The sequence below is a fragment of the Rattus norvegicus genome, chromosome 3 (assembly GCF_036323735.1).
Source record: "Rattus norvegicus strain BN/NHsdMcwi chromosome 3, GRCr8, whole genome shotgun sequence".
Lineage (NCBI taxonomy): Eukaryota > Metazoa > Chordata > Mammalia > Rodentia > Muridae > Rattus > Rattus norvegicus.
This window is the reverse complement of record NC_086021.1, coordinates 117881270-117907957: the sequence shown is the minus strand read 5'-3', so window position 1 is coordinate 117907957 and position 26688 is coordinate 117881270. Positions and strand designations below refer to the sequence as shown.

At 37.1% G+C, this 26688-nt stretch overlaps 1 protein-coding gene and 1 pseudogene across 2 annotated transcripts in view; one reads left to right on the top strand and one right to left on the bottom strand.

Annotated features, from left to right (window-relative positions):
• Ano3 (anoctamin 3) overlaps positions 1 to 26688 on the top strand; it is a 314454-nt gene that overhangs the window by 96738 nt on the left and 191028 nt on the right. Inside the window, exon 4 of one of the 2 annotated variants that reach the window (XM_039106460.2) lies at positions 10527 to 10645. In XM_039106460.2, coding sequence (XP_038962388.1) covers positions 10527 to 10645 — 119 coding nt within the window. Of the gene's footprint in view, positions 1 to 10526; positions 10646 to 22810; positions 24755 to 26688 lie in introns of those variants that run through there. The other variant, XM_039106461.2, reaches the window with a different exon arrangement.
• On the bottom strand, positions 9157 to 10027 carry LOC103691857 (prohibitin-2 pseudogene; annotated as a pseudogene).

Sequence of the window (26688 nt, the reverse complement as noted above, 5' to 3'; positions counted from 1 at the left end):
AGACTAACGCACAGATTACAGCAGTGTATGTGGTTAAGAGGATAGTAACTGAGTGTTGGTAATGGTCAGTTTCTAGATGTATCCTGATGATAAATCAGGTAGAATTTTCTGGATTTTTAAATGCTTTCCATTATTCATCAAATGTTGTTTGAATTGTAGCTTTGTTTTAGGCTCTATGCTAGATGTTAGCAGTAAGACAGTTACCCAAAGTAAGGGGGGGAAATGAGAAGAAATTTACTAGTCTCATGGAGGCCTGGTTAAAGAAAAAAGAAAATGGCTTGTCTTACAAATTGCTAAGTGGGGTAAACTGAAAATAAGTGAGCATAAAGTAGTAAAAACATACTCTACCCCAGAAACAAACTACTTAAAAGTGAAGCTTAGTTAACAAATGATGCTGTTCAAGGGGAGGCCCCAAGGTCTGACATCATTACTGGGGCTATGGAGTGCTCACAAAAAAGGGCCTATCATGAATGCCCTCCGAAAGACCAAACAAGCAACTGAAATTGTCAGATGCAGATATTTACACCCAACCAATGAACAGAGGCTGCTGACCCCTCTAGTGGAATTAGGGAAAAGCTGGAAGAAGGTGAGGAGGAAGGCAACTCTGTAGGAGGACTGGCAGTTTCAATTAACCTCTCAGACACTGGACTACCAACCAGGTAGCATCCACCAGCTGAGATGAGGCCCCCAACACATATACAGCAGAGGACTCCCGGGTCTGGGTTCAGTCACAGAAGATGCACCAAATCCTCTAGAGAATGGAGGTCCTAGGGAGAGGAGAGATCTGGTGGGTGGGGTGGGTGGTGGTGGAGTGGGAACATCTTCATGAAGACAGGGGGAAGGGAAGAGGTATGGGATGTGGAATATTCAGAGGGTGGGCCTGGAGGGGGATAAAATCTGGAGTGTAAAAAAGAACTAAATCAAATTAAAAAACAAAGGAAAGGAAGTGATGCTGCACAGTGAACCAAAAGGATTCACCTTCAAGTCTGCTGGAGGCAATAGGAGAGAGCAAGCAAGCAGCCAGGAGCGTTCCTTGATTAAGGAAAATGGAGATGCCATTTACCAACATGGCAATAGTTTCCATTTAATTTTTCAAAAGCACATATGTATGTAAAAAACAAGTGACATTGCAAAATGATATGATCATTCACACAATGTGTGCTTGAAAACAGTTCAATTGCATTTTTAAAAATCTCATAATATACAAGATAGAGTTAGGATATTTTTTTATTGAATTGTATGCATATCGATACTTGGCTACTGGGAGATGTATGAAGTGTGGAGGACACAGTTTGGGCACTCCTGGTAGAGAGAAATTCTTGTGAGCATAGACTTTTTTCCTTTATATTTTTATAAATTTCTAGTTGAAGTCATAAGATGCTTTGGCAAAATTGTAAAACTTTTTAACAAAATGTATATTTGTTGAGGAGAGAAAGGTTTCTGCCAAATTTACTACCTTCAATCCAGGAATGGATATTTTTATACAAATCCAAAGTATTTTTTTAATTTTTTATTATATATTTCTTTACTTACATTTCAAAGGTTATTCTTCTTCCTGGTCTCTTGTCCATAAGCCCCCATTCCCTCCCCTCCCCTCCCCCAATACAGGTATCCTCCCTCTACATCCCCCTTATTGCCCTCCCCTATATTCCCCTACACTGGGGGTCCAACCTAGGTGAGATCAAGGACTTTCCATTCCACTGGTGCTCCAACAAGGCTATTCTCAGCTACATATGCAGTTGGAGCCCTGGGTCAGTCCATGTATAGTCTTTAAGTAGTGGTTTAGTCCCTGGAAGCTCTGGTTGGTTGGCATTGTTTTTATGGGGTTGCAAGCTCCTTCAACTCTTTCAATACTTCCTCTAATTCCCCCCAAGGGTGTCCTATTCTCAGTTCGGTGGTTTGCTGAAAGCATTGACTGCTGTATTAGACATGCTCTGGATGTGTCTCTCAGGAGAGATCTATATCCAGTCCCTTTCCGCATGCATTTTTTAGCTTCATCAATCTTATCTAGTTTTAGTGGCTGTATATATATGGGCCACACGTGAGGCAGGCTCTGAATGGCCATTCCTTGAGTCGCTGCTCTAAACATTGCTTCCATATCCCCTCCTATTAATATTTCCCCCTTTTAAGAAGGAGTGGGAGCATCTGTGTTTTGGTCATCCTTCTTGAACTTCCTGTGGTCTGTAGATTGCATCTTGGGTAGTTTGAGCTTTTTGGCTAATATCCACTTATCAATGAGTGAATATCAAGTGTGTTTTTCTGTGATTGAGTAGCCTCACTCAGGATGATATTTTCTAGTTCATTCCATTTGCCTATGAATTTTACGAAGTCATTGTTTTTGATAACTGAGTAGTATTCCATTGTGTAGATGTACCACAATTTTTGAATCTATTCCTCTGTTGAAGGGCATCTGGGTTCTTTCCAGCTTCTGGCTATTATAAATAAAGCTGCTATGAACATAGTGGGGCATGTGTCTTTGTTGTATGTTGGATCATCATTTGGGTATATGCCCAAGAGAGGTATAGCTGGGTCCTAAGGTAGTGTAATGTCCAATTTTCTGAGGAACCTCCAGACTGATTTCCAGAGTGGTTGTACAGTTTGGAATCCCACTAACAATGGAGGAGTGTTCCTCTTTCTCCACATCCTCACCAGTATCTGCTGTCACCTGAGTTTTTATCTTAGCCATTCTGACTGGTGTGAGGTGTTTTGATTTGCATTTCAAATCCAAAGTTTTAAATGTATGTACATATTGGCCTGAGATAATAGCATTTTCCTTTTTTCTTTTTTATTGGTTATTTTATTTATTTACATTTCAAATGTAAATCCCCTTTCCAATTTCCCCTCCACAAGTCCTCTATCCCCTCCTCCCTCCCCCTCCCTCTATAAGGGTGCTGTCCCAACTGCCCATCCACTCCTACCTCAGTGGCCTAGTATCCCCCTATCCTGGGTAATCAAGCCTCCACATAACCAAGAGGCTCCCTCCCAGTGATACCAGACAATGCAATCCTCTGCTACATATCCAGCTGGAGCCATGGGTACTCCCTGTGTACTCTTTGATTGGTGGTTTAATCCCTAGGAGCTTTGGGGCAGGGTAGGGGTGGGGGAGCGGTGTCTGTTTGGTTAATATTGTTGTTCTTCCTATGAGGTTGCAAACCCCTTCAGATCCTACAGTTCTTGCCCTAATTTCACCCACTGGGGTCCTGGCGCTTAGTCCAATGTTTGGCTGTGTACATACACATCTGTATTAGTCTGGCTGTGGCAGAGCTTCTCAAGGGGCAGCTATCAGGCATCTCTCAGTAAGCATCAGCAATAGTGTCTAGCTTTTCTGTCGGCAGATGGGATGGATCCCTAGGTGGTGCTTCTGGATGGCCTTTCCTTCAGTTTCTGCTCTACTCTTTGTTCCTGCATTTCCTTTTGACAGGAGGAATTCTGGATTCATATTTTTGAAGTGGGTGGGTGGCCCCATGCCTCAACTGAGGGCTGTTCCTATCCACTGGATATGTTTATTACCAGTTCTATCTCCCTTTTGTTGGGTATTTTGGCTAAAGTCCTCTGTGTTGGGTCCTGGGAACCTCTTGGGTCCCTGACACCTGAGACTCTCTAATGGCTACTCTCAGTTTTCCCTCCCCACTGCTACACACCTACTTTCAAATTCCTGATCCTCTGTACTTCTCCCTCACCTCTTCCCATATCTGAACTAACGCCCTCTTCCCTCCCCCTTCTCTCTCCCTCCCAGATTCCTCTCTCCTTCTATTTCCCAGAGATTACTCTCTTCCCCCTACTGTATAATACTGTAACATCCACACTTTGGTGTGATCTTCTTTCTTCTTGAGTTTCATATGGTCATTTTCATTTGAAAAACCTTAATCACAGCAGATATTAAACCACATAAAAATTTTAAAAATGCAAACTTTGTCTCATACCTTTTGTTGCACGTTTGCATGTAATTTTTGCTTTCAGGATTAATATCAGTTTGAAAATCATGTTTATTATCTAGAGCTTCTATCATTTGCATTTAGCCAACACATGAAACTATAATGTAATACAGTTACATATTTTTGAACATTCTAGTTTTACAAAGTCTCCAAAATCATCATATCTTCAGCATACTGGGTGAAATTTTATTTCTTGTATAAAGCAACATGCACATTGGCTAGGAATATTGGCTCAAGTAAAAACGAAGAGTGAATGTATACCAATTATGCCACACATGGGATAGAGGTCCTCAGATTATTGTCTCAGTGTTCTAAGGACTAAAAGACAAGGCTTCTGACATGAAATGTGAAGATGTGGTAAAATAATACATACCACTGACATCATTTTCTGTTGGTCCATCCACAGCTCCTTGCTGTTGCTTTCTATTTTTGTATATTATATTCAATACAATTGTCTTCCTTTTCTTTTAAAATGACTTTGAGCTGACCACCATTAGCACCCCTATTACTTTGATCCAACCCATCTTCTCTCCCTAGTTTTAGTCTCTTTTCCTCTGCCTTTATCACCTCAGCCTATCCTTTGCAGAATTTGTTTTGTTAAAATAGAGATGGTGCCACGCAACTTCTCAAATACATTTCTGAGTTGTCCTGTTTAACTATAATAAAGGATAGAAGCTATCCAATATTTCACAACTCTACAGAATCTGCTCTACTTACCCAACTGCCTCTCTAACATGACACCATGCCATGTCTCCCTTCCCAGTAGCCTCACTACCGTTGCCTGTGAACACGTAGGATGGCATATTTTAGAGGCATTTTTGCTTGCATTCTGCTTCCACCAAAGTTCACTTATCTCAATGAAATTTTGTTCCAGGTTTAGCTTTGGGTGGCAGTCTTGTTAAAATTCTACAGTCTTTCCTTACTTGATATTTCTTTTCCCACCTTCTCCTCCTGTTTCAACTTTTCACTGACGGTATCAGCATATGTGTCATTTTTCTTCAGCACTGTCAAGTTAATTAAGGTAGGTGATACATTTTATTGTGCTGTGTACTGTATCCTAGCTAGAATCATCCCAAGTACACTGCAGAGCTAAATGTGCTTATTCAACAAGAAGAGAAAATGTCACCAGAATCAAAAGTGACAGAAAAGGGATGGCCATAGACACCCTTTTGACCCACAGGACACTGCCACTCTAACATGACACCATGTCATAACTTCTCCTTCCCCTTCTTAATAGCCTCACTACCATAGTCCCCAATATTAGCTCTCATGTACGTTCTGTTTAACCACACATAAGCATCCCATTTGCTGTCTCACTTAAGAAGAAAGAAAAGGAAGGACAGGAAGGTGAGGAAGAAACAGAAACACTAGCCATTCCAGCTTGTTCAAACGAAAGAACAGTTAAAGGCATTAGGATTTGGTAACTTCTGATAGAAATATAAAGTCCAAAATAGCAAATTTTGTCTATCTTAAATAACAGCCAGAGACAGGACTACAATTTGCAGTTTTTATGTAAATGACTTAACCCTTCTTCCAGTTTTGTGTGTAACTTTCTGCTCTTTCTCTTCATCTCTGTACTCATTTGTCCTTTCTGAACTGACACTACCACTTCCTTTATTGCCTGATTCATTCCCCTTACCATAAGTTTTGCAATGTCATCCAATGACAAACAACACAGTTTTCTTAATTACATTTTTTCCTCTCTTTCAGGTACGTTTTATGAAGGAAATATTTTTGCATTACTATTAAGTTCTTTACCTAAAGAAGTTTTTTTCTATTTCTATTTTTCCTTTTCCTTATACTTTTATTTTTATACAATACAGTTGTTTCCATCCTCCCTATCTCCCCCTTCTCTGTCTCCTCCCATCCCTCCTCCCTCTGTCTCCTAAAGGATGTGCCACCCCCACATACACCAGGCTTCCCCACTCCATGGGGTTTCATGTCTCTAGAGGGTTAGGCACACCTTTTCTCACTGAGGCCAGACCAGGAAGCCCTCTTTTGTATATGTATTGGGTGTCTCAAACCAGCTAGTGTATGTTGCCTGGTTAGTAGCTTAGAGTCTGAGACATCTCAGGAGTCTGGGTTAGTTGAGACTTCTGGTTTTCCTATGGGGTCACCCTTCTCAGCTTCTTCCAGCTTTTCCCTAAATCAACAGAGAGGGCCTGGGCTTCAGTCCATTGATTGGTTGTAAGTATCTGCATCTGTCTTAGTCAGCTGCTTGTTGGGCCTCTCAGAAAGCAGACATGTTAGGCCCCTGTCTATAAGCACACAATAGCATCAATAATAGTGCCAGGCCTTGGAGCCTCCCTATGAGATGGATCCCAAGTTGAGCTGGTCACTGGACCTCCTTTCCCTCAGTCTCTTCTTCATTTTTTGTTCCTGCAGTTCTTTTAGCCTGGAACAATTCCGAGTCAGAGTTTTTGACCATGGGATCGCAAACCCATCTCTCCACTTAATGCCCTGTCTTTCTATTGGAGGTATACTCTACAGTTCCCTTTCCCTGCTGTTGGGTGTTTCATCTAAGGTCCCTCCCTTTGAGTTCTAAGAGTCTCACACCTCCTAGGTCTCTAGTACATTCAAGAGGGTTCTGCCCATCCAGCCATCTCCCTTAGGTTGCATATTTCCATTCATTGTGCTCATTTTCTGGACCTCTCTCTCTCTCTCCCCCCCAAGACCTGATCATATTCCCCTTTCCCCCTCTCTCCCTTCTTCCATCTAGTTCCCTCCCTCCCTCTGCTTCCTGTGATTGCTTTCTTGTCATCGAGGGAGCAGAGGTTACCTGGAAGAGAATGGGGGACAAGAGATGCAAAGAAGGATACCAGACAAGACAAGAATCTGATCAAGGCGACAATTTTATTTTTCCCAAGGCTGAATTTATACCTTAACAGGGGTAACAGAGAGAGGGGGGAAGTGGGAAACGTTTACGCAGGCCAAGGATACAGTATTCCTGTGGTCAGCTGATGTCAACAGGATGTTGGTTTTTCAGAAAGGTTACAGCTCATCACATTGGGCATCTTGAGGTCAGATATATTTCTCAACTAGGTCAGAATTTTATCATATCATTATTCATCCTAACCATCAGATATTTATTAGTCTTCTACAGCTGGCTGGGGATTTTCCATGAACCCAGTCATACTTAACTCTCACCATAATATTAACATCAATAATGGAGGGTTTCAAGGGCATCGCTCCCTTCACTTTCTTCTCCCTCCCAAGTAGGATTGAAGCATTCTCACTTGGGCCCTTCTGGTTGTTAACCTTCTTGAGTTCTGTGGATTGTATGTTAGCTATTCTGTTCTTTGTTGGCTAATATCCACTTATTAGTGAGTATATACCATGCATATCCTTTTGTGTCTGAGTTACCTCACTCAGGATGATATTTTTCTAGCTGCATCCATTTGCCTGCAAAATTCATGATGTCCTCATTCTTAATAACGGAATAGTATTCTATTGTGTAAATGAACCACATATTCTGTATCCATTCTTTGGTTGAGGTACATCTGGGTTGTTTCTAGCTTCTGGCTGTTACAAATAAGGCTGCTATGAACACAGTAGAACACGTGCCTCTGTGGCATGGTAGGGCATCTTTTGGGTATATGCCCAAAAGTAGTATAGCTGGGTCTTCAGGTAGATCTATTTCCAATATTTCGAGAAACCTTGAGATTGATTCCCAGAGTTGTATCAGTTTGCAATATCAATGATTATTAAATGAGTAAGATGTAGTGTGCCTTAATCTATGAGAAATATTATTTAATATTTGCAAATATCAGCTTTAAAATATCTAAATGTAGTTCACTTTTAGAAACCTCTTACTAGCATTATAACTGCACATGATAATTGTCTCAGGTTATTTATTTTATTATCAATATAAACAAAAATAATGTAGTTCATGAAGAAATTAAGTTAAAGGAAGAAATGCTTATGAAGTTTCTGGCTATAAGACAATAGTAACTGTAAATAAATGATCATTTCTCTGGCTGTCTTATAGATAGGTTAAATAAACCATTACATAGTCAGAACATTTTGCATAATTGGTAATTAATTGTATTTATAGAAATAAGATGATTAATCTACATGTTCTAAAATTAATGTCATTATAGCTTCATATATATAATAACATAGCATGTTGTAAAAGTTATTGAAGAAATCAATGTCAGTGAGTAGCTTTGCTTTTCTTCACTACAGTAAGTCAGGTGACTGAATTCTTGAAACTACCATATAGAGTCATTCATGTCAAATTCATGCTTGACTACTATCAATATATTTTATATAATAACTTACTCCAAGACTATTATTTCTTTTGAAAGGTTATGCATATGACATTTAATGAGATATTTGATAATGTGACATGTAATTTTGTAAAATTCATTAATAGTTCTTTCCATCATAGATATTTCCTATTTAATAATCTCAATTATTATTTATAATAGCTTCTTATGTAATTGAACATATTGTTTACTGGAATCATTTGAAATTTTCCATTTTTTGGAAATTGTAGTTTTAATCACCTAATTTATACATTTTCATAATATAAATGAGCATATCTTTTATGGTTTCCTTCTGCAGGGTAAGAAACTTTAGCTAAACTCACATTCCTAAAACTTCCCAAGTTTAAAAAATAATGAACCCAAATTAAGGTACTTGTAATGTCAAAACATGATGAAGAATCAATTCAATCATTTCAAATATATCTACCCACAACTTCAAATTACGTGATAAGTCCAAAATAGTTATCATGGTTCTGGGTGAGTATTTAAAGGCTTATATGCCTTAAGATGCACAGACGTTCTGATGTCACATAAAATTCATTCCCAGTTCAGCAATAGGGCAGATATTTGTGTGATTTTTTTTAATTTATCCTTTGGATAGACAATTATGTGAATGTTTGTTTAACTATATTTGAGAAACATTAAAATGCAAATTTTTAAGAGGTAAAAATTTGGAAGGAATTCGTGGAATGGTGGCTATGTCCTCCCCTTCTGAGTGAGGGACAGTATTGTAGGAAATTACTGAGAATCCCATATGGCCTCACCCCTGCCATGGGCCAGTACAGGGAGGAGCAAAGCCCTTAAGGAAGCTTTGGTCTTCAGTCTTCCTTTATAAGAGGGCAGGTACAGAGGGAGCATCACATGATGCTTGAGAGGGGTGGGGAATGCGTGTTGCCCTAGCCTTCTCCTTGAAACTGGAAAAGAAACATGTTCACTCCTGGCATCAGAGCTCACTATGTCCACACTCGTATCTTACTCTTGATGAGGCTGTTGCTTCCCAGAGAAAAGCTTTCATCCTGTAGATTCTGAACTAGGTTGTCAGCTACAACACAGTGTTGTTCTGTGGCATAGCATTCCTCACAGAGATGTTCATTTTGGCCTCATCTTTCTGAGCTTGGTGTAGCCAGGATTCTTGCTCATAGCTGTACAAATTTCTTGGCGGCTTCAGCCTCTCACTCAGCCTGCACTATCTTCTGCCTCTGTTCCTACTTTGTATTTTCCACCAAAAATAGAGCCTGTGGGCTTCCTGCTGGGCAGCTTGTTTTGCTTCTTCAGTGATGGATTCTTGGCGATAGCTCAGTTCTCTGATAGTTACCTCACCCAGGATAAGACTAAAGCCTTGATACTCTCTATCAACTCTCTTCGGATCAACATAGACATGTGGCTTTACTGGGCTAAACTTGGCCACCATACTCTTGAGCACCTCATTGGCAATGGACAGCATTACTCATTCCTAGTAATATAGGGATTTGAAACCTGAGGATCCTGGAGTGAAGGTCTTTATCCTGGATCATGTCCTGCCTTATGCCTCCAATCTAATTACAGAAGATGGCTCTAAGATCACCTTCCAAAGTAAACACAGATTCTTGGACACCATAGGCCATGGCCGCAGCCATGTCGACCCAGTAGCAGCTCCATCACAACACCCATATCCTGAAGCCCTGGGGGCAAGCATCCTGCTATGTCCTTCAAGTTCTGGACTGAAGAGTTAAATTTCAAAGAATTAGTCACAAACAAAGTTCGGACATGCCTGAGGGAATTTGAGATAGGGCTCACGGGCTGGAACCGCCCCTTCCCTTCCTTCACTCCCTGAGGATGGGTCATCCCCCTGCCTAGTGAGATGAATCATCCCACTCCACATTGCTGAGCGGCTAGATAGCACTTACTCTTTGCTGATGTAATCCCACGCCAAAAGTAACTGTGAGTCCTTTGAATTAGCCAATCCTGTGTAACGGTGCGAAATTCCCTGGCTTCCCCTATATAAAGCCCTGCCTGAAGAGGCTCATAAATAAAGCTGCCTCTTGTTATTACATCGTGAACGGCTTCTCGAGTTTCCTGGGGCACGCCACCATCCCGAGATTGGAGCGAGAGTCTCCCCAAATTTTGGGGTTCTTTCAGGACAATGTTTGATCCACCTGAAGGCAACAGCACTAGAGGTCAGGAGAGGATGCCCTCCTGCTTTACCTCAGTCCAGTTTAGAAACTGCTTCTGTACATGAGTACTGGGGATCATGGCACTTGCCCAAAAAATACAGATTATTATTAAAATATTTACTAAGTGAGTATTTAAGACAAAAATGAATGTGACTTTATTTCCTTTTTAGCTCTGGGGAAAGACAAGGATTACATGGATGAATCTGAACATGCCAACTATGATCGATCTCGTCTCCTTAATGACTTTGTTACCAAAGATAAACCTGAATCCAAGACAAAGTTATCTAAGGTAATACAAAATGAGCTATTAATGAAAAATATTTGTGATGTAATGTTGAAAACATTTGAGTATTCAACTCTATGGTTAGATTTGTGCTGGAAAATTTAAACAAAACATAGAAGTTAATATCCATCTTAAAGAACTCAAACAAATAGCTATTTTTGATATATTTATTTTTATTATTAAATAATTATTATTTATCAATTCAAAAAGTGACCCTTTATTTTTTAAATGTATTATTTAATTTTCATTTTATTTACTTCTTTATTTGTTTTGGGTTTTTTTTTTCTTTTAATTTGACATAGGGCTTCTTTTTCTGTAGCCCTGGCTCACCTGGAACTCACTCTGTAGACCAGGATGGCCTTGAACTCAGAGATCTGCCTGCCTCTGCCTTCTGAGTGCTAGAATTAAAGGTGTGCACCACTACCACCTAGTTTATATTTTAAAATTATAATTACATTATATATATAATATATACACATATATTATATATGTGTGTTTGTGTGTGTGTGTGTGTGTGTGTATACAGTAAATATTATTTGCCTGTTTCTACCCTACCTTATATAAGGGTTCATGATTCGCTGATGAATAATACCCCAGACTCAAATAGTATGCAAAAGCAAAGAGCATTTTATTCTGAAAAATAGCAGCATGCTAGGGTCTTCCATTTACCAAGATGGAGACACTCAATTGAGTTCAGGCCTAAAGCACATTAGGAGAATTCCAGGCAGGGGTAGGTGACTTTTATCTTAATTGGTTGTCTCTACATCTGAGGACATTCCAGTACCATTGCTGGCGGGAGGGCTGACTGTTGCTGGGTAAGAGTGGAAAATGTTGCTGACCATTGTCCTTGCCTCATGCCAGGTGAAAGGGCAGCTTCTGGTAGTCAGGCAGTTTCTGATTGACTGTCCAAGGCCTGGGATTTTTTCAGATATCTGACTTGTCTGTACTTGCCCAGATCTTGGAAATAGGGATCTAGGACTAGTCTACTGAACTGACAATTTGAAGCTTTTCATGGACACAGCCTGTCTCAGTCCTCTCACTTAGATCTTTTAGTTTGCAAATAAAAGACCCAAAACCTTTATATTTATACATAAGCTTGAAAACACTGGAGGTGGACAGATATCAACCATCTGTGCATTTTGTCTTAAGAAGCTGTGTTTTACCTGGGTCGCTCCTACTCCAACTAGCCGGTCCTCATGGCCATGTACTCAGGATCCACCTACCCCAGAGTGACTTCTTCCTTCTTCTATCTCCCTCACCGGGTTTCTGCCTCAGACCCCAAGCCTGGAAACTGATACTCACTTACTTCTCTTCTGTCAACTAGAAGCTGTAGGCATCTTTATAAAACCAATAGTTTTAAATTAAGGACTAAGATTTGCACAACAAAAGCTGGCATATGTGAAAATTCATTTGTCTCGAGGCAATTTGAACATGGGATATAGAATTTAGCATCGTATTACATAGCAAAGAACCAAACTACTCAACAAATTTATACATATGGAATACACACACACACACACACACACACACACACACACACACACACAACTTTTCTGAGTGTATCTAGTATTGGTTGTATGTATAAGTTTTTAAGGTTGACCACTCTGTATTAGATACCCTCATGTTTTGAGAAAACTGATTAACCCTCTCATACTGTCATTAATGGCCTCTAGCTCTTAATGTGGGGGTATTGCCCCGTGAGATTTCCCCCATCCACAATGCCATGCCAACTAGTGTTTCTTTGTTCAAGTATTGTTTTGGCAGTCATACTGTTGAACTGTAATGGGTAAAGCTTCCCCTTTTAATGAGGAAGACAGAACCTTACAGAAGACTTCCAGGTCCTTAGCTTTTACAATTAATCTGTTTTCTGTTCAGTGATATTCCCTGAGCCTTGTATATCAATCTGGACTATGCATCCTTTGGTCAGTATTTCTCTACACTTTAATTACGTGTGCTTTTTGTAATGGTCTCTGTTTGCTAATGAGATTTTTTTTTTGGTTCTTTTTTTCGGAGCTGGGGACCGAACCCAGGTCCTTGTGCTTCCTAGGTAAGCGCTCTACCACTGAGCTAAATCCCCAGCCCCATGAGATGTTTTTAATAGCAGGAAAATGAGAGCTACATTTAGATAAGAGCATAAGGATACATATTAGGAATGGCACTGGCTGGAAAATGAAGCAGTAGTAGATTCTCTTCTGAGATCCATTAATTGAACGTACTTATGAGACATAGTGTTACATTTCAATGCTTGTACATACTATAATGGTAGCATAATAATTCTAGTATCACTGTGAGAGGATTCAAAATCCTTTTTTATAATTATTCTGACATCTAATATATTATCATCAAGGTGTAAGCATGGCAGCTCCCAGTTAGGCAAGGTCCAGAAGGAGCTGAGAGTCTACATCTTGATCTGACTATAGCTATGAGAAAACTGATTCTTCTACACTGGGCAGAGGTTCAAAGCCCACCCCGACAATGGCACATTTTCTCCAACAAACCATATTGTCAAACAGTACCATTCCCTATGGCCCACCATAATATGTGAGAGTGTCTAGGTCATAGCAAGAAAAAGTCAAAACTGAGTACATACCAGAGTTTTATAGCAACTTGGAGGTTGAGAATGCAGCATTGAAATAATATTTTACCAACAAATAAAATAATAAAATGTAATTAAGTTTTAAACCTCTTTATTTCCCTGGTCCCACCATTTCTCAAAAATCAAGGCTTTGGGGAGATTTTAAGATATTTAATGAGGCCATTGAAAACCTTATTGTTTATGAAAATTTTCATCATTTAACTCTAACTGATTCACATCTGCTTCTTGTTTTTAAGGCAAATCCAAGCTCCGAATAAGTTCATCCCCTCTTCTAGTTACATTGGGGCTTATAGATAGAGAGGGGAAAGGATAAAAAGAAAAAGGGGGAAAGAAGGAGAAAGAAAAGAAGAGAGTTAGAGAGTAAAAGTAAAGAGAGGAATTTGGATATTTAATTTAGTCCAAGGAATGACTTGTTTCAATACCTGTAGAATAGATACTACTTATATTCTTTTTTTTTCTTTTTTTTCGGAGCTGGGGACTGAACCCAGGGCCTTGAGCTTGCTAGGCAAGCGCTCTACCACTGAGCTAAATCCCCAACCCCACTACTTATATTCTCAAATATAACTTTCCCTATGTAGTTTAATTTAGTTTCTATTAAAATTACTTTTCTTTATTTTTAGTCACTACTAAAGTACTTGTAAAGAAATGTAGCAGAATTTAAATATCACTCATATCAAGAACGCAACAAACGTTAACAAATATATTGAGTTAATTCATTCTGCAAAATTTTTGTATTAATATTTATATAGGTTTTTAACATTTTTTCTTAAATTAGTTGACTAATCATTTCTTCTCTGTGTAACTCAGGTACTTTTTATGTCAGATAAATTTTATTTTTAGTGAATAGAAAGGAGGTATAAGAGAAGTGCAAATGTTCACCAATCAGCTTACGTCATCTACTGGGAGACAAAAACACTGTACATCAAGTAATTCGAGGATAATTTAAGATCCAAAGCTGCATCGCTTGCTTCTCTGTGATTTACCACATGGTTAATAGTTAAATCATGATTTAGTGTACTTACAGTAGTTCTGACCCAAAGATCATTTTTCCTCGGACTTGAAACTTAGAATGTTAGAGTCAAAATAATTAGTAAACTGTAGTGAACGTTGCTAAGTATTAGGACAAGAAAATGTAGTAAGAAATCATATGGGGTTGGGATTTAGCTCAGTGGTAGAGCGCTTGCCTAGCAAGTGCAAGGCCCTGGGTTCGGTCCCCAGCTCCGAAAAAAAGAAAAAAGAAAAAAAAAAGAAATCATATATCAGTTCAATCAAATGAATATTCAAATGTACTATTGAATTTGTGGGATTATCACCCCCAACTCTTACCCTTCTGTGAAAACTACCACTCCCCGTGATACCAGGGTGGCTTATACTTGCAGATGCCATAAAAAGATGCTCCTTTTTATCCCTATCATAGGTGAGAAGGAAACGCAATTTCTATTTGATAAGAGAAGTCAATTTCTTAAAATAAAAATAATGCTGAAGATTCTGAAGGTTATAATCGTCTGCCTAGAAGATATTATTTGTGAGCTCTCATAAAGTTGAATAAATTAATGACTAATTGCATTACTATCTGGGATGCTGCATTTTACAAATCTGCTTTCTTCTCATATTACTCATATATATTTGATTTCTCATGTTTGTAATTTCAGGAGTCTGGAGGCTAAGGTAGGAAAACTATTACAAATTTGAGGCCATCCTATTCTACAGAGTAAACTGGTCATTTAAACCCACTGGCAAGGAAGAAACAAAAGAAAGAAAGAAAGAAAGAAAGAAAGAAAGAAAGAAAGAAAGAAAGAAAGAAAGAAAGAAAGAAAGAGAGAGAGAAAGGATGGATGGATGGATGGATGGATGGATGGAAGGAAAGAAGAAACTATTTATACACTGCATTGTAAACATATAAACCAGGTTTTAATGCATGAATCTCTGCCTCACATCCTGTGTCACTTTGGATGATTGCTATGGGTGCACTCTGCACTCTGCATATTATACATACTAAGGTAAGTGCATAGGAAACATTTCAGATAGGAGCAAACAGCATATACACAGAGTCAGCAGGAAGGACCATTACCTTGAAAAGGCGACTCATACCTAATGCAAACAACACAGTGGGTAAAGACAAGTATTGAACAACAGAAAACAAATAGAACTCAATAGCATTTATCCATCAGCCGTGAACTAGGGTCAGAAAAAATTATTCTAAACCTTCTCAAGTGCCATTATTGTATTTATGACAGCTCTGTTGAGTTTTTCTGCTGTAAAAACTTACAAAGAATCTTAAAAATATACCTGACTAGTGGCCTGGTGTATAGATGGATTTTCAATCTGATAGAAAATTTACTTGTTAACCATTGTGCAATGGTTAACCATTTCTAGGGTGGCCTTGAGTCTAAGTGATATATATTTCATTTTCATCACTACTTATAATAATTTACCATGGTAGTTTGAATGTCAAAGCCCTTCTTAGGCTTCGCTACTCACTTAGTCCCCAGTTGGTATAACTATTTGGGAAGAATTGGGAAGTGTGGCCTTTTTGGAGAAGGTGTGTCACCACTGTCAGTCCCTGATATTCCAAAAGGATCCTGTCATTTCAAGTTAGCTCTCTGCTTTCCAGTTTGTGGATGGAGAGATATGAGCTCTCAGTTTGTGCCCCAATGCTATGCTTGCCTTTCTACTGCCACACTCCCTATTGTAATGAACATATACTCCTATCACTCCAGAGCTGTAAATCCCAAATAATCCCGTCCTTCTAAAAGTTACCTTGGTCATGTTGTTTTAACACAATAGAAAGGTAACTGCTACATTTAATAAAGTTAAGTATTCTTAAAAATAGCTCTCTACTTTAGGATCTATCTTCTGAATTTGGAATTTTATTTTTAACTTCTTTTGGAGATTAAACTTATTCCAGTCTTGGTTTCTAACATGATAAAATTATAATGATAGCATAATAGATCTAATAGAAAGACATTGTTTAAATTTGGTACTCCAGAACAGCGAAATCATCAGAACAGGTAAGCATAAGATAGCCTCTATTGTCCAAGTGTTAAGATACAATCGATGGAGAAACCCAAGGAACTCTACAAATCTGAGAGATAAATCACCATGTGCTATCTAAATTTGTATTCTGCTAGCCTTAAGTCTTAAAACAAAATCCATATTAAACAGCTCTGGGTTCAGGCAAAGCTTTCATTTCTGTTGCGTCTCTTTGGATCCTAACTTTATCAGGTCTACATATCAGAGCTAGCCTTAAAGAGGATAAAAAACAACCTGTACCAGCCACTAATGATCATAGCTGTCCTAATTGAGAGAAATATGTTAGAAATTCAGCACCAAATTAGTTGATTAAATTAAGCAGGAGACTCAACTCGGCTGACATTAAAAGAATACAGTAGTGGGAATGGACCACAAAAAATATCTGGGAATAATTCTTTTCAACAAGAGACAGTTTTGAATGTTAAAGGGTAAAGTAGGGGCTGATACCAGGGATAAACATAGAATTAATTCTTCTTCAAATACTGAGAAGAGAAAAAAAATAGTGTCACTAATTTCCAAGAAATACTCAAAATGCTCCTAATTCTTTGGAGCCTAGGTATAGCGTGACATACTTTATATTTGAGAAAAACACTTAAGCTCTCTGAAATAGCTAAGATTTCAATAGTTTGTTTGAAAACCTGTTGGGCCAGAGAGTTGGTTCAGCAGTTAATCGTGCTTGCTACTCCTTTTGCATTATTTAAAATTTTTCATGTAATATATTTTGACCAAGTTTTTCTTTCCCCGAAGTCCTCATAAACATTTCCAACCTCCCGATCCACACAACTTTAAGCTCTCTGTCATTATTTTAAAAACAGGAAACACAAAAAGGAAAATCAAAACAAATAAGCAAAAATAATACAACAAAAGTCCCCCCCCTCAAAAGGCAAAACAAAACAAAAAGCTCACAAACAAACCAGCAAAAACTATACAGTTCATTTTGCATTGCCTAACTATTTCTGAGCCTGGGGCCTGACTTGGAGTGGTAATAGATCCCCTGACAGTCCATTGAAGAAAACTGATTTTTCCATTTTTTGTGTATTGCCCTTAGTATTAGGGCCTTGTCAGGAGTGAACCTGTGTAGGCCTTGTATATGAGGTCACAGTCTTTGTGACTTCATACTGTGTCAGTTTTGTTGCATCTGAAAGATACAGTATTATTATTATTATTATTATTATTATTATTATTATTATTTACATTCCTGTTGTTATCCCCCTCATTATCCACCTTTTAACAGTTCCTCATTCCATATCTCTTGCCTGTATCCAAGAGGATGTGCCCACCCCATCAACCCCATTCCCACCTGACCTCCCCACTCCCTGGGACCTCAAGTCTCTCAGGGGTTAGGTGCATCTTCTCTCACTGAGGCCAGACCAGGCAGAAGACTGTTCTCATGGAATCATCCATCCCACCCAATATTTCTTGCAATTTTTTGCCCTCTCTTTTTTTAATAACTCAATGTGTCTTGGGGGGGAGGGATTTGATGAGTATATTGCATTTAGGAAGGAGTGATCCAAAGTCTTTCACTCTGAACACTGTCCAATTGTGAGTCTTTGTGTTAATTTCCATCTACTTCAAGAAGAAGCTTCCCTGATGAGGACTGTGTTAGAGACTGGTATATGGACATAGCAATACATCATTAGGAGTCATTTTATTGCTGTTTCTTTAACAAAGTGATAGCACTAGACTCTTCCCTAGCCTCGTGATATTTTTAGTCTCAGGTTCTTTAACTTTGATAACTTCTGGGATGGGAAGACTGCTTGCTGCTTTTTCAGAGAACTATGGTTCCATTACCAAAGCCACACTGGACAATTAATAATAACTTATAACTTTAAGGATATTTGATACCCTTTGTAGCCTGTGTGAGAGCATGTGCATGCACACGTGCAAATGCATGCGCACAGACATACACACACAGGGGGTAATAATAATTTTATAACTTAATTAAATTCATGAAACTACAATATTTTCTTTAGTTGAAAAAGATATTTATTTTAGCAACAATCATAACCATTAAGATTAATATAATTTTATCATCTTTACCACACTTGTGTGGCTGACAAATTTTAGGAAATAATTTAAAATAATTTAATACCACAAATAAACAAAATCAAACAAAAGCCATTCTCATAAATCTATAAATGGAAAAATTAATTTGACTTCATTGAAGGAGGGTTGGGGATTTAGCTCAGTGGTAGAGCGCTTGCCTAGCAAGCGCAAGGCCCTGGGTTAGGTCCTCAGCTCCGAAAAAAAAAAAAAAGACAAAATGACTTCTTTGAAGGGAAATTCTAGAGAAAATGAGATAAGCTGCTTTTACAATCATTTGAAAAAGATTGTCTTTTCCTGGTTTATTAGTGTAAAGAGTATTGTGAATCACATTTGAGAATAAAGCACTACAGAATGAGAATTCCTCTTACCTTCAAGTAGCCATTCCTTGAATACCAGCAAAGGCTTCTATGAGAAGATAATAGTCAGAGAACATCTATAGTTAGGTTACATTAGAAGAATCAAGAACATGGTAGAAGCCATAACTCCTGCCATGAACACTAATAAAATGCTTATTCTTGACTCTGCCACTGAGGATGCAGAAATTGACTAATGATGTTAATTGACTAAGGATGCTTAGTATCAAACAAGACTGGAGAGGAGTTATAGACAGGAAAATCTTGACATGAATATTTTAGCAGTTCATTAAAATTAGATCACACGGCCATTCAGTTTGACTAGATCAAATGGCAGGGGCAGATGGTGTTCATCATGTTCTCAACTGCTAATATGGTTAATTTCCTGTAAGAATGAAGACACCGATCATTTGATGGAAGAGGTAAGAGAGATACAGCTTCTGTAGATTTCTAAACTGTGCCTTTTATGTTGACAATGCAAAAATTTCCATTTTCAAAAATAATGTTTGTCCCACAAATTGTGTAGGGGGCTAATTTTCTGAACCTACTACTGTTACCGAACTACTATACAATGCTACACGTTATTAGTGACACTAAAATTTTTCCAAAAGTGTAGCAAAATGTGTGATCTAAAGTCAGTTAAATAACCACTTGGGCACATGCGACTTCTTTCTGTTCTTCTCTTTTCTTTTCTTTTTCTTTTCCTTTCTTGACCTTTCTTTTGTTCTTTTTTTTTCTTTCTTTTTCTTCTCCATTATTTCCTTTTTATTTATTTAGTTATTTATTGGCAGAAAATATTTATCCTTGTATTTTTCTATGGAATTTTTCTACCACTAGACTATATACCCAACCCTCATTTTCATGTTTATCTTGAGACAGGGTCTCACTAAATTGTTAAGGCTAGTCTTTAACAAACCATTATTCCAGATAGGCCTGAAATTTTGATTATCCTTGCATCCATTTCCCAAGTAGCTTTTACCACAGGCTTACTATTTCTGTCTTGTCTATATAAATGCTCTAATGGGCAGCATTATGCTTCAATATATACCACACAGAAGATAGTGGTACTTGTATATGTGTGGATTTTACAGCCGTAAATTCATATGTACAAATGAAGACTTTTCAGTAAAGAAAATGACTATTTTAGTGAGTATATGAGAAGTTCCTTTCCTTTTTAATAGATTTGAGTTTTATGAGTGTTAGTATTGTTTGCATGTGTGTATATGTATCTCAAGTGAGGTGGTTGCCCTGATTGCCCTGAAAGGACATTGTATCCTCTAAGACTAGAGGTACAGGTGGTTGTAGCCGCCACATGGATTCTGAAAACAACCAAACCCAGGTGTTCTGCAAGAGAATCAAATGTTCTTAAACTCTGAGCCACCTTTCCAATCCCAGGATTTTACTTTCTTATTATGTTACTCCCTGTATACTATAGTATAACAATTATTTTTGAGCATTTATATTCTGTTCAATGCCAAAAGTTGGTAACTTAAAGTAAATGGGAAATATGCATGTTATATGAAAAATCACCACTTTCATCAAGGGCTTTGAGCATGTATTAATTTGCTAGCCCCTACTAATACTACAGCTATATTCCTTTAATACTGAGAAATGTCTATACCAAGAGGAAAGATTCTATTTACAGTATTGGTTAGTCAGTTTCTAAGATACACTTAACATTTCCTCAACATTACGGTTATTTAGTAATATTACTTTGACAAATTGTATTTTTAACGTGAAATAGTTGTGTTTTTGCACAGGATGTTTCAACATAGTTTCTTGCTTTGTGTTAGTAAAACTCCTGCTCCAGCAGCATAAATAACCCCTTCTGTTAGCTTCGGAATCTTCATCTAATACTGAGGAAGACTTTATCCCCATGAGATACTGGAAGTAACCCCTGTTTTGTACTATTTAATTTCATTTACCTTGGAACTTTCTGTAATAAGCAGTGAAGGTTTAGTCTATAGTAATTTATTCCTCGTGTAGATTCTCCCGATTTAGGAAAAGGTAATCTGTGCTCTCTTGTTCATTCTACATATGCTTGGGATGGCTTAAACCCAAAAGAACGTGTGGTTTTAGCTTCGCCCCCACCACTCTAATATCTCTTTATGTATATATCAAAGAAAAATAGCACTCCAAATCAGTAGTAAAATATAGTTTTCAAAATACTAAGCAATCAATATATTTTCAACAGCTGGCCCATTGTTGGGAAAGGCTCAAATGTTTTAGACATCTCACATCTTAAAATGAAATAAATCACTGAAGAGATAAATAGTTAATAATCTCTGAATTGAATGCATTAAAATGAAATAACAGTAGTTTTTTTAAACAATTGAGTAGAAAAAATCCTTTGACCATCAAACAAAAGATGATGTAGTTTAGATACTAAACACAATAATATTAAAATTATGAGCAAGTGACAGAAAAGAACATAGGATCTAGTGATGTGCTAATATGCTAGAATAGTAGACTGCATCAATGGCTGCATTCTTAATTCTAAAATATAAATGTGAAAGTAAGAAAATCTTCCAAGTAGTTTAATGTGGATACTTAAATTTATTAGCAGTTCTATTAATGCAGAAATGCAAAGATAGTCAATGTATTTCAATTAAATTAGAAAAGAGCTTAAAGCATAACAAAGTCAGTACTAATACTCCATACTGAAATTCCCCAGGTTTATTCTTGGTTATAAGATATATTTATTGAGCCAAGTTTCTCTGGGAAATGAGTTGATGATAGAGAGTTTAAAGTACTAAGTAAATGCCTTAAAATAAGCTTGCAAAGAACTTATCTTTGGCATATAATTAGATGTTTGCCCAAATAATTGTGTTTAAACTGTTTCTTTCACTGTAAATGGGGAGAAACTTAAACACTCAAAGTTAACGATGTCATTAAAACAGTAATGCATTCAATCAAAACCACTGTTATAAAAGACCCCAAATTATTTAACTATTGTAGGAATTGATTGTAATTATGATTCTATAATAAAATGTAGCTCTAAAAGCAACATATGAAGCATGAGGCCAATAATACAAAATATTTTGCTTTTCCACTTTATTCCTGACTTAAAGCTTGCTATATGTAACTTTATATTCAAGCCATATAGATTATCATATTACTGTTGTCATTTAGAAACAGTATTCAGTTGGGAAGTAGTGAAGCTATGAGAAAACAAAACAAGAAAGGAAAAGTCACAATTCTGCTTCTAAAAAGATGGTTTTCCACTTTACAGCACTGAAAACAAGAATATGAATAGAGACATTTTATCTAGTAATTTTGGAAAGAATGCTTTTGTATCTTCCCCTGGTGTGTATTCATTATTTCATATATCAACTCTCTCACAGTGGTTGTAAGCAGGCCTACTATCATTATAGCAGTAAATAAATAATGTTTAAGCAGTTGTTTCTTATCCATGTATCTGGCTGGACAGATAATGCTGAATAGTACATGTCTCTGTGATCTAGATTCTGGAGTATTCTACTTGCATTACAAAAATTAATGGTAGAGATTTAACTCAACCATTTCTAAAACCTTAACTCACCGCTCTAAAGTAAGATGTTCACATTTTTCATATTCCTGTGGCTCACTCATAAGACATTAGAAATATATTGGCTTGTTGAAGTTTACTCTTGTGCAAACAATAACCAAAGGAAAAAATGGAAAGAGCTTGTTATAATTAATTTTATCATTAGTATAGTAAAAGCGTATATTCCTTGGGGTTGCATAATAATCAGGGAATTAAATATTTTTAAATACATTAACTACAGAAGGGAGATTCCCCTTTCTAATTAGGAAACCAAATCAAACCAAATCAAATAATCCCATCCCTTCCCAGACAGTCCTAGAGTTGACAAGAGCTGTTGCTTGGAGCCTAAAGAAATGCAGTAGATTTCCAGGAGAGTCAAGAAATGGATGCATTTTTAGTGTGAGAATGAAATTAATGCAGGGATTGGAACTATTCTAATGCTCTGAGAACACATTACAGCAAACAGGTTCCTACTTCAGAAGTCTTATTTCACAAGGGAAACAAAAACAAACCAGAAACTAACAACATTCCCTCTCTCTGAGCCGCGATGTTTGGTAACTAGATATATAACAAGCTTTTGAATCATTAATTTTTAAATTAATTATTTTTGTATTATCTCAGCATATTACAATGAGCAATATGTTTGGTTGAATTGAACATTTTTAAAATAACTTTGTATGTGTGTGTGTGTGTGTGTGTGTGTGTGTGTGTGCACATGTTCATGTGCATGGGTATGTGTTCATGTATGTGTGTACATGTGTGTGTATGTTGATCCTATTTATCCACATTTTCTTTGCTTGCCCAGTGCCCCAGATTTCCACCGACTTCCATCTACTTCTCAGCTACTTTTATTTCTTTCTGGTTTCCCCACAGTTAGATCTGGGGCTGTTTGCATAAGCATAGACAGAGGCTATTTACTGGACTACTGGTAACTTATGAGTAGCTACACCACTGAAAATAAATGACATCCCTCTACTGGAAATCTCTAACTGCCAATGGCTCCTTGGAGCACTATTGAGCTCCTCCTCAATCCATGACGGAATGTTGAAGGGCTCAGACCTGTAAAGTCTTATGCACATATCTAATACCAAGTCAAATATACAAAATTTGCACATACCTTTTCCACCCCTCTGTATCTGAAAGTTTTTCCACTTTCTTGTATATCACGCCTTGGGGAGGAGGAACAATCGACAACCACTTTGACTAGTCCTGAGTCTGTGTAAAATGTATATCCTTGTTTAGGGTTGAGAACAGCACTAGTCTACAGGTATAAACACAAATGTTTAGCAGACAATTTGACTATAGGCCTATTTAGCAAAACAATAGTAGTAGATTTCCCACTAAGGTTTCTCCAGTAATAGGTTTTTAGCTAGATATGCAACATTCCTATCCATTTCCTCTCAGGGTTACATCACTAATTTGATGTTCTCTCTATAAGTGAATCAGAGTTCATCTGGCAGGTGGATCTCCTGCTTAAGCCTAGGTCAGATGTAGCCTTAACTTAGAAACAATAGCTACGAGAACATGTCTGTGGACATTTCCCATTGATTTCAATTATAATTGTCATTTATAATTAAACAGCCTCAAACTCTTAAATAAGAAAAATTTGCTATTTTACCAACCAGCAAGAAAAATTGTAAACATGATTATTAATTTAAGGCCATATCCAATAACTGGTTGCTTCTCAGGTTCAATGTCTTATTAGTCTCAATTCCATGCTGTACCAAGTAGAATTTTTGACAAAAATAAATGCAACTTTCCATTTCATCTCATCAAGTAAATGCTAACCAATGAGGTAAAATTGGTAAATTTTCTTTGTTCTGAGGTAACAGTTAATTCTGTTACATTCAGTCTATATCAACACAGAGCCAATCCAATGCTTTGTGAGATCTCACAGATGCAAAATTTTTTAGAATCCACAAATTGTCTATTGTACCTTTCCTAATTGAATAAAAGTACAAGAAATGTTTCTACAAATGCTTAAAAGGAAAAGAAATCCTGTTAAACTCCACTGCTATAAAAAAAAATGTGGCTAAGTTCACCAATAAAAAAGGTCACATTGCCAGACCTCCATTATTTAAACTAAAAATACCTCCCACATTTTGTGTCAACCTATTCAGCTCATTCAAATACCGTATGCAATGGATTATTAAAAATTGACAGTCAAATCATTAAATGTCACTGACATATGATTAAATGTCACTTAGATGAATCATACATTGACAGTATTAACACACGAGGCAGCCCCATACTGTACTTCAGCCACCCCCTAAAATAAGTTAATAGAAAGCAATACAGAAGTTCTTATAAAGAGATTCATTGTCTCTTCTTTTAAAGTCATTATTCATGCTCAGGCATTTAAAGAGTTGCCTTAAAACCCTCCAGTCAAATGCTTTGTGCGGCACTCACGATGTAAGACTCCAGCTAATGGATCAGGCAGGCGGTGGAAGGCAGAACTTTCATCTGTCAGGCTGAAGAGTGATTTAAAGAAGGTTGTCATTGGAGACTGTTGTCAGCAATGAGGAATTCCAAATGCAGCTGAACCCAGAACTCTCACTGTGGTATGTTTAAAAGTGCCTCAATCTAGGAATTTTGTATTGCTCTTCTGTTCGCTTAGGCATGCATAGTGAAGGCGAGTAAGAATAACAGGTATTGATTTTCAAAATTGAGAACGGAGAGTTTTAAAAAATTTCTTGGTGCTAGAAGTGAATTCGTTGAAGTGAAATAGTGTGATCTAAATGTGGATTTGATAACCAACAGTTTGTATCTTGCATGCAGAATAGTTACCACCTCTCTGTGACGTTTTGGTTGTGCTTAAATGTATTACTATTGGTTTCACTGAAAACAAAATTCAGAAATTCTACCTAAAATAGTTCTAGACTTGCAATTATGTAAAGCATATTCTTTTTAAGGATACATATTTTCTGATATTAAATTAAGGCATAATTTAATTTGTGACTTCTTTGCTACTGTCAAACTACAGAGTCTAAAAAGAAATGCCTTAAGGAAGGAAAACCGGGTTCAACCTGAAGCTACATAAATGACCCGACTTTTGAATAATCACTAGCAGGCTGGTAAAAGACATGTTTTCAACCTGCTCTCTTTGTTTTCTATGCTCCTCAAAGTTATTTTTTAAAATACTTGCCACTTCCTCAATATTTGATTTCATCTCTTTCTTTAGAAATAAGAAACAATCCCACTTAGAAATCAGAAAATACATATCTGTGCTCAGACTCAGAACACTAAAAATTGATGGTCACTGACATAGAAGTAAGTTTTCACAGAAAAAAAAAGCATTTACGAGACTGCTTCTGTGACATTTAATATAACAGTTACTAGGAAAGGTATCTGCAAATGTATTCTTTGTAAACTAATTCTGCTAAGTAAGTATTCAAAATTCACATGTTACATTAAAAACACTCCGATGATTATAGTCTGTGCTCCATCATGTTACACTGGAAACACTTGGCTTTGGCTCTTTGTTAGATAAATCAGACACTATATTGTATTAAATAAATACAAATAAGAGGAAAATATAAAGTACGTTCAGTGTAGTAGTGAGCTAATATTCATTATATTGCACAAATTCAAAGTGTATTTTGCTTCTCTCTTGTCCATCCTTTTGTATTCTCTGTTTAGGGACAATTTATACACGATTTATACTGTCTTAATAATAGTCTTCTTTTGTGGTTATGCTTTATGACATGGTGTTCAAAGAATGAAAGTCACATAATTTAGGCGTTTTGGTTTCACTCTGTATGAAAAATAATCATTTTGCTATCTTCTTTACAATCCTATACTATAGAAATACTCAGTGAAATATACCTATCTTATAAGATACATAGGAAAAGAGACAATGATCTATCCTTAAACAAAAATAAAATTGCTATTGCACGAGCCCATCTGGAAGGCAGCAGGTCTAATAAATCATTTAGAACAATGCATTGTTTGACAGCCTGAAAAATCAGAAATGCAGATTTTAATGTTAATACCTCATCTTAACTAATTGATATCAGCTATGCATAGAAAACAGCTTCATATCTGAGACTATTTTTAGAGAAAAGTATAAGTTGCATAACTAAATTGATGTGTACAAGAAATGTTTCACTTCCCTAAAAACAGAAATATCAGTAATTTCAGAATCGACTATTTTTTTTTTATTTTGACATTTCTTCTTCAAAAAAAGTGAGATCACATTTGATATTTCAGGCTTCTCACATTCTAAGAAATTTGGGCTACAACAAGTTTTAAAATATGCATGCTTTGAAATATCTATTTTTCTAACTAGATACCTTAGAACAGAGGTTGGCAAATCTGTGAGTACAAAAATTACCTGCGGGAACTGTTAAAAATATTTACAGCTTCTTATAACATTAGGTTCTGCTGAGGCCCAAGAACGTGCAGCTTTAACAGGTGCCAAGGTGATAGTGAAGCTATTGGTTCAGGTTTCATGTTTGAGAGCCATTACCTTGTGTCTGTTACTAGCAGTTCAAGT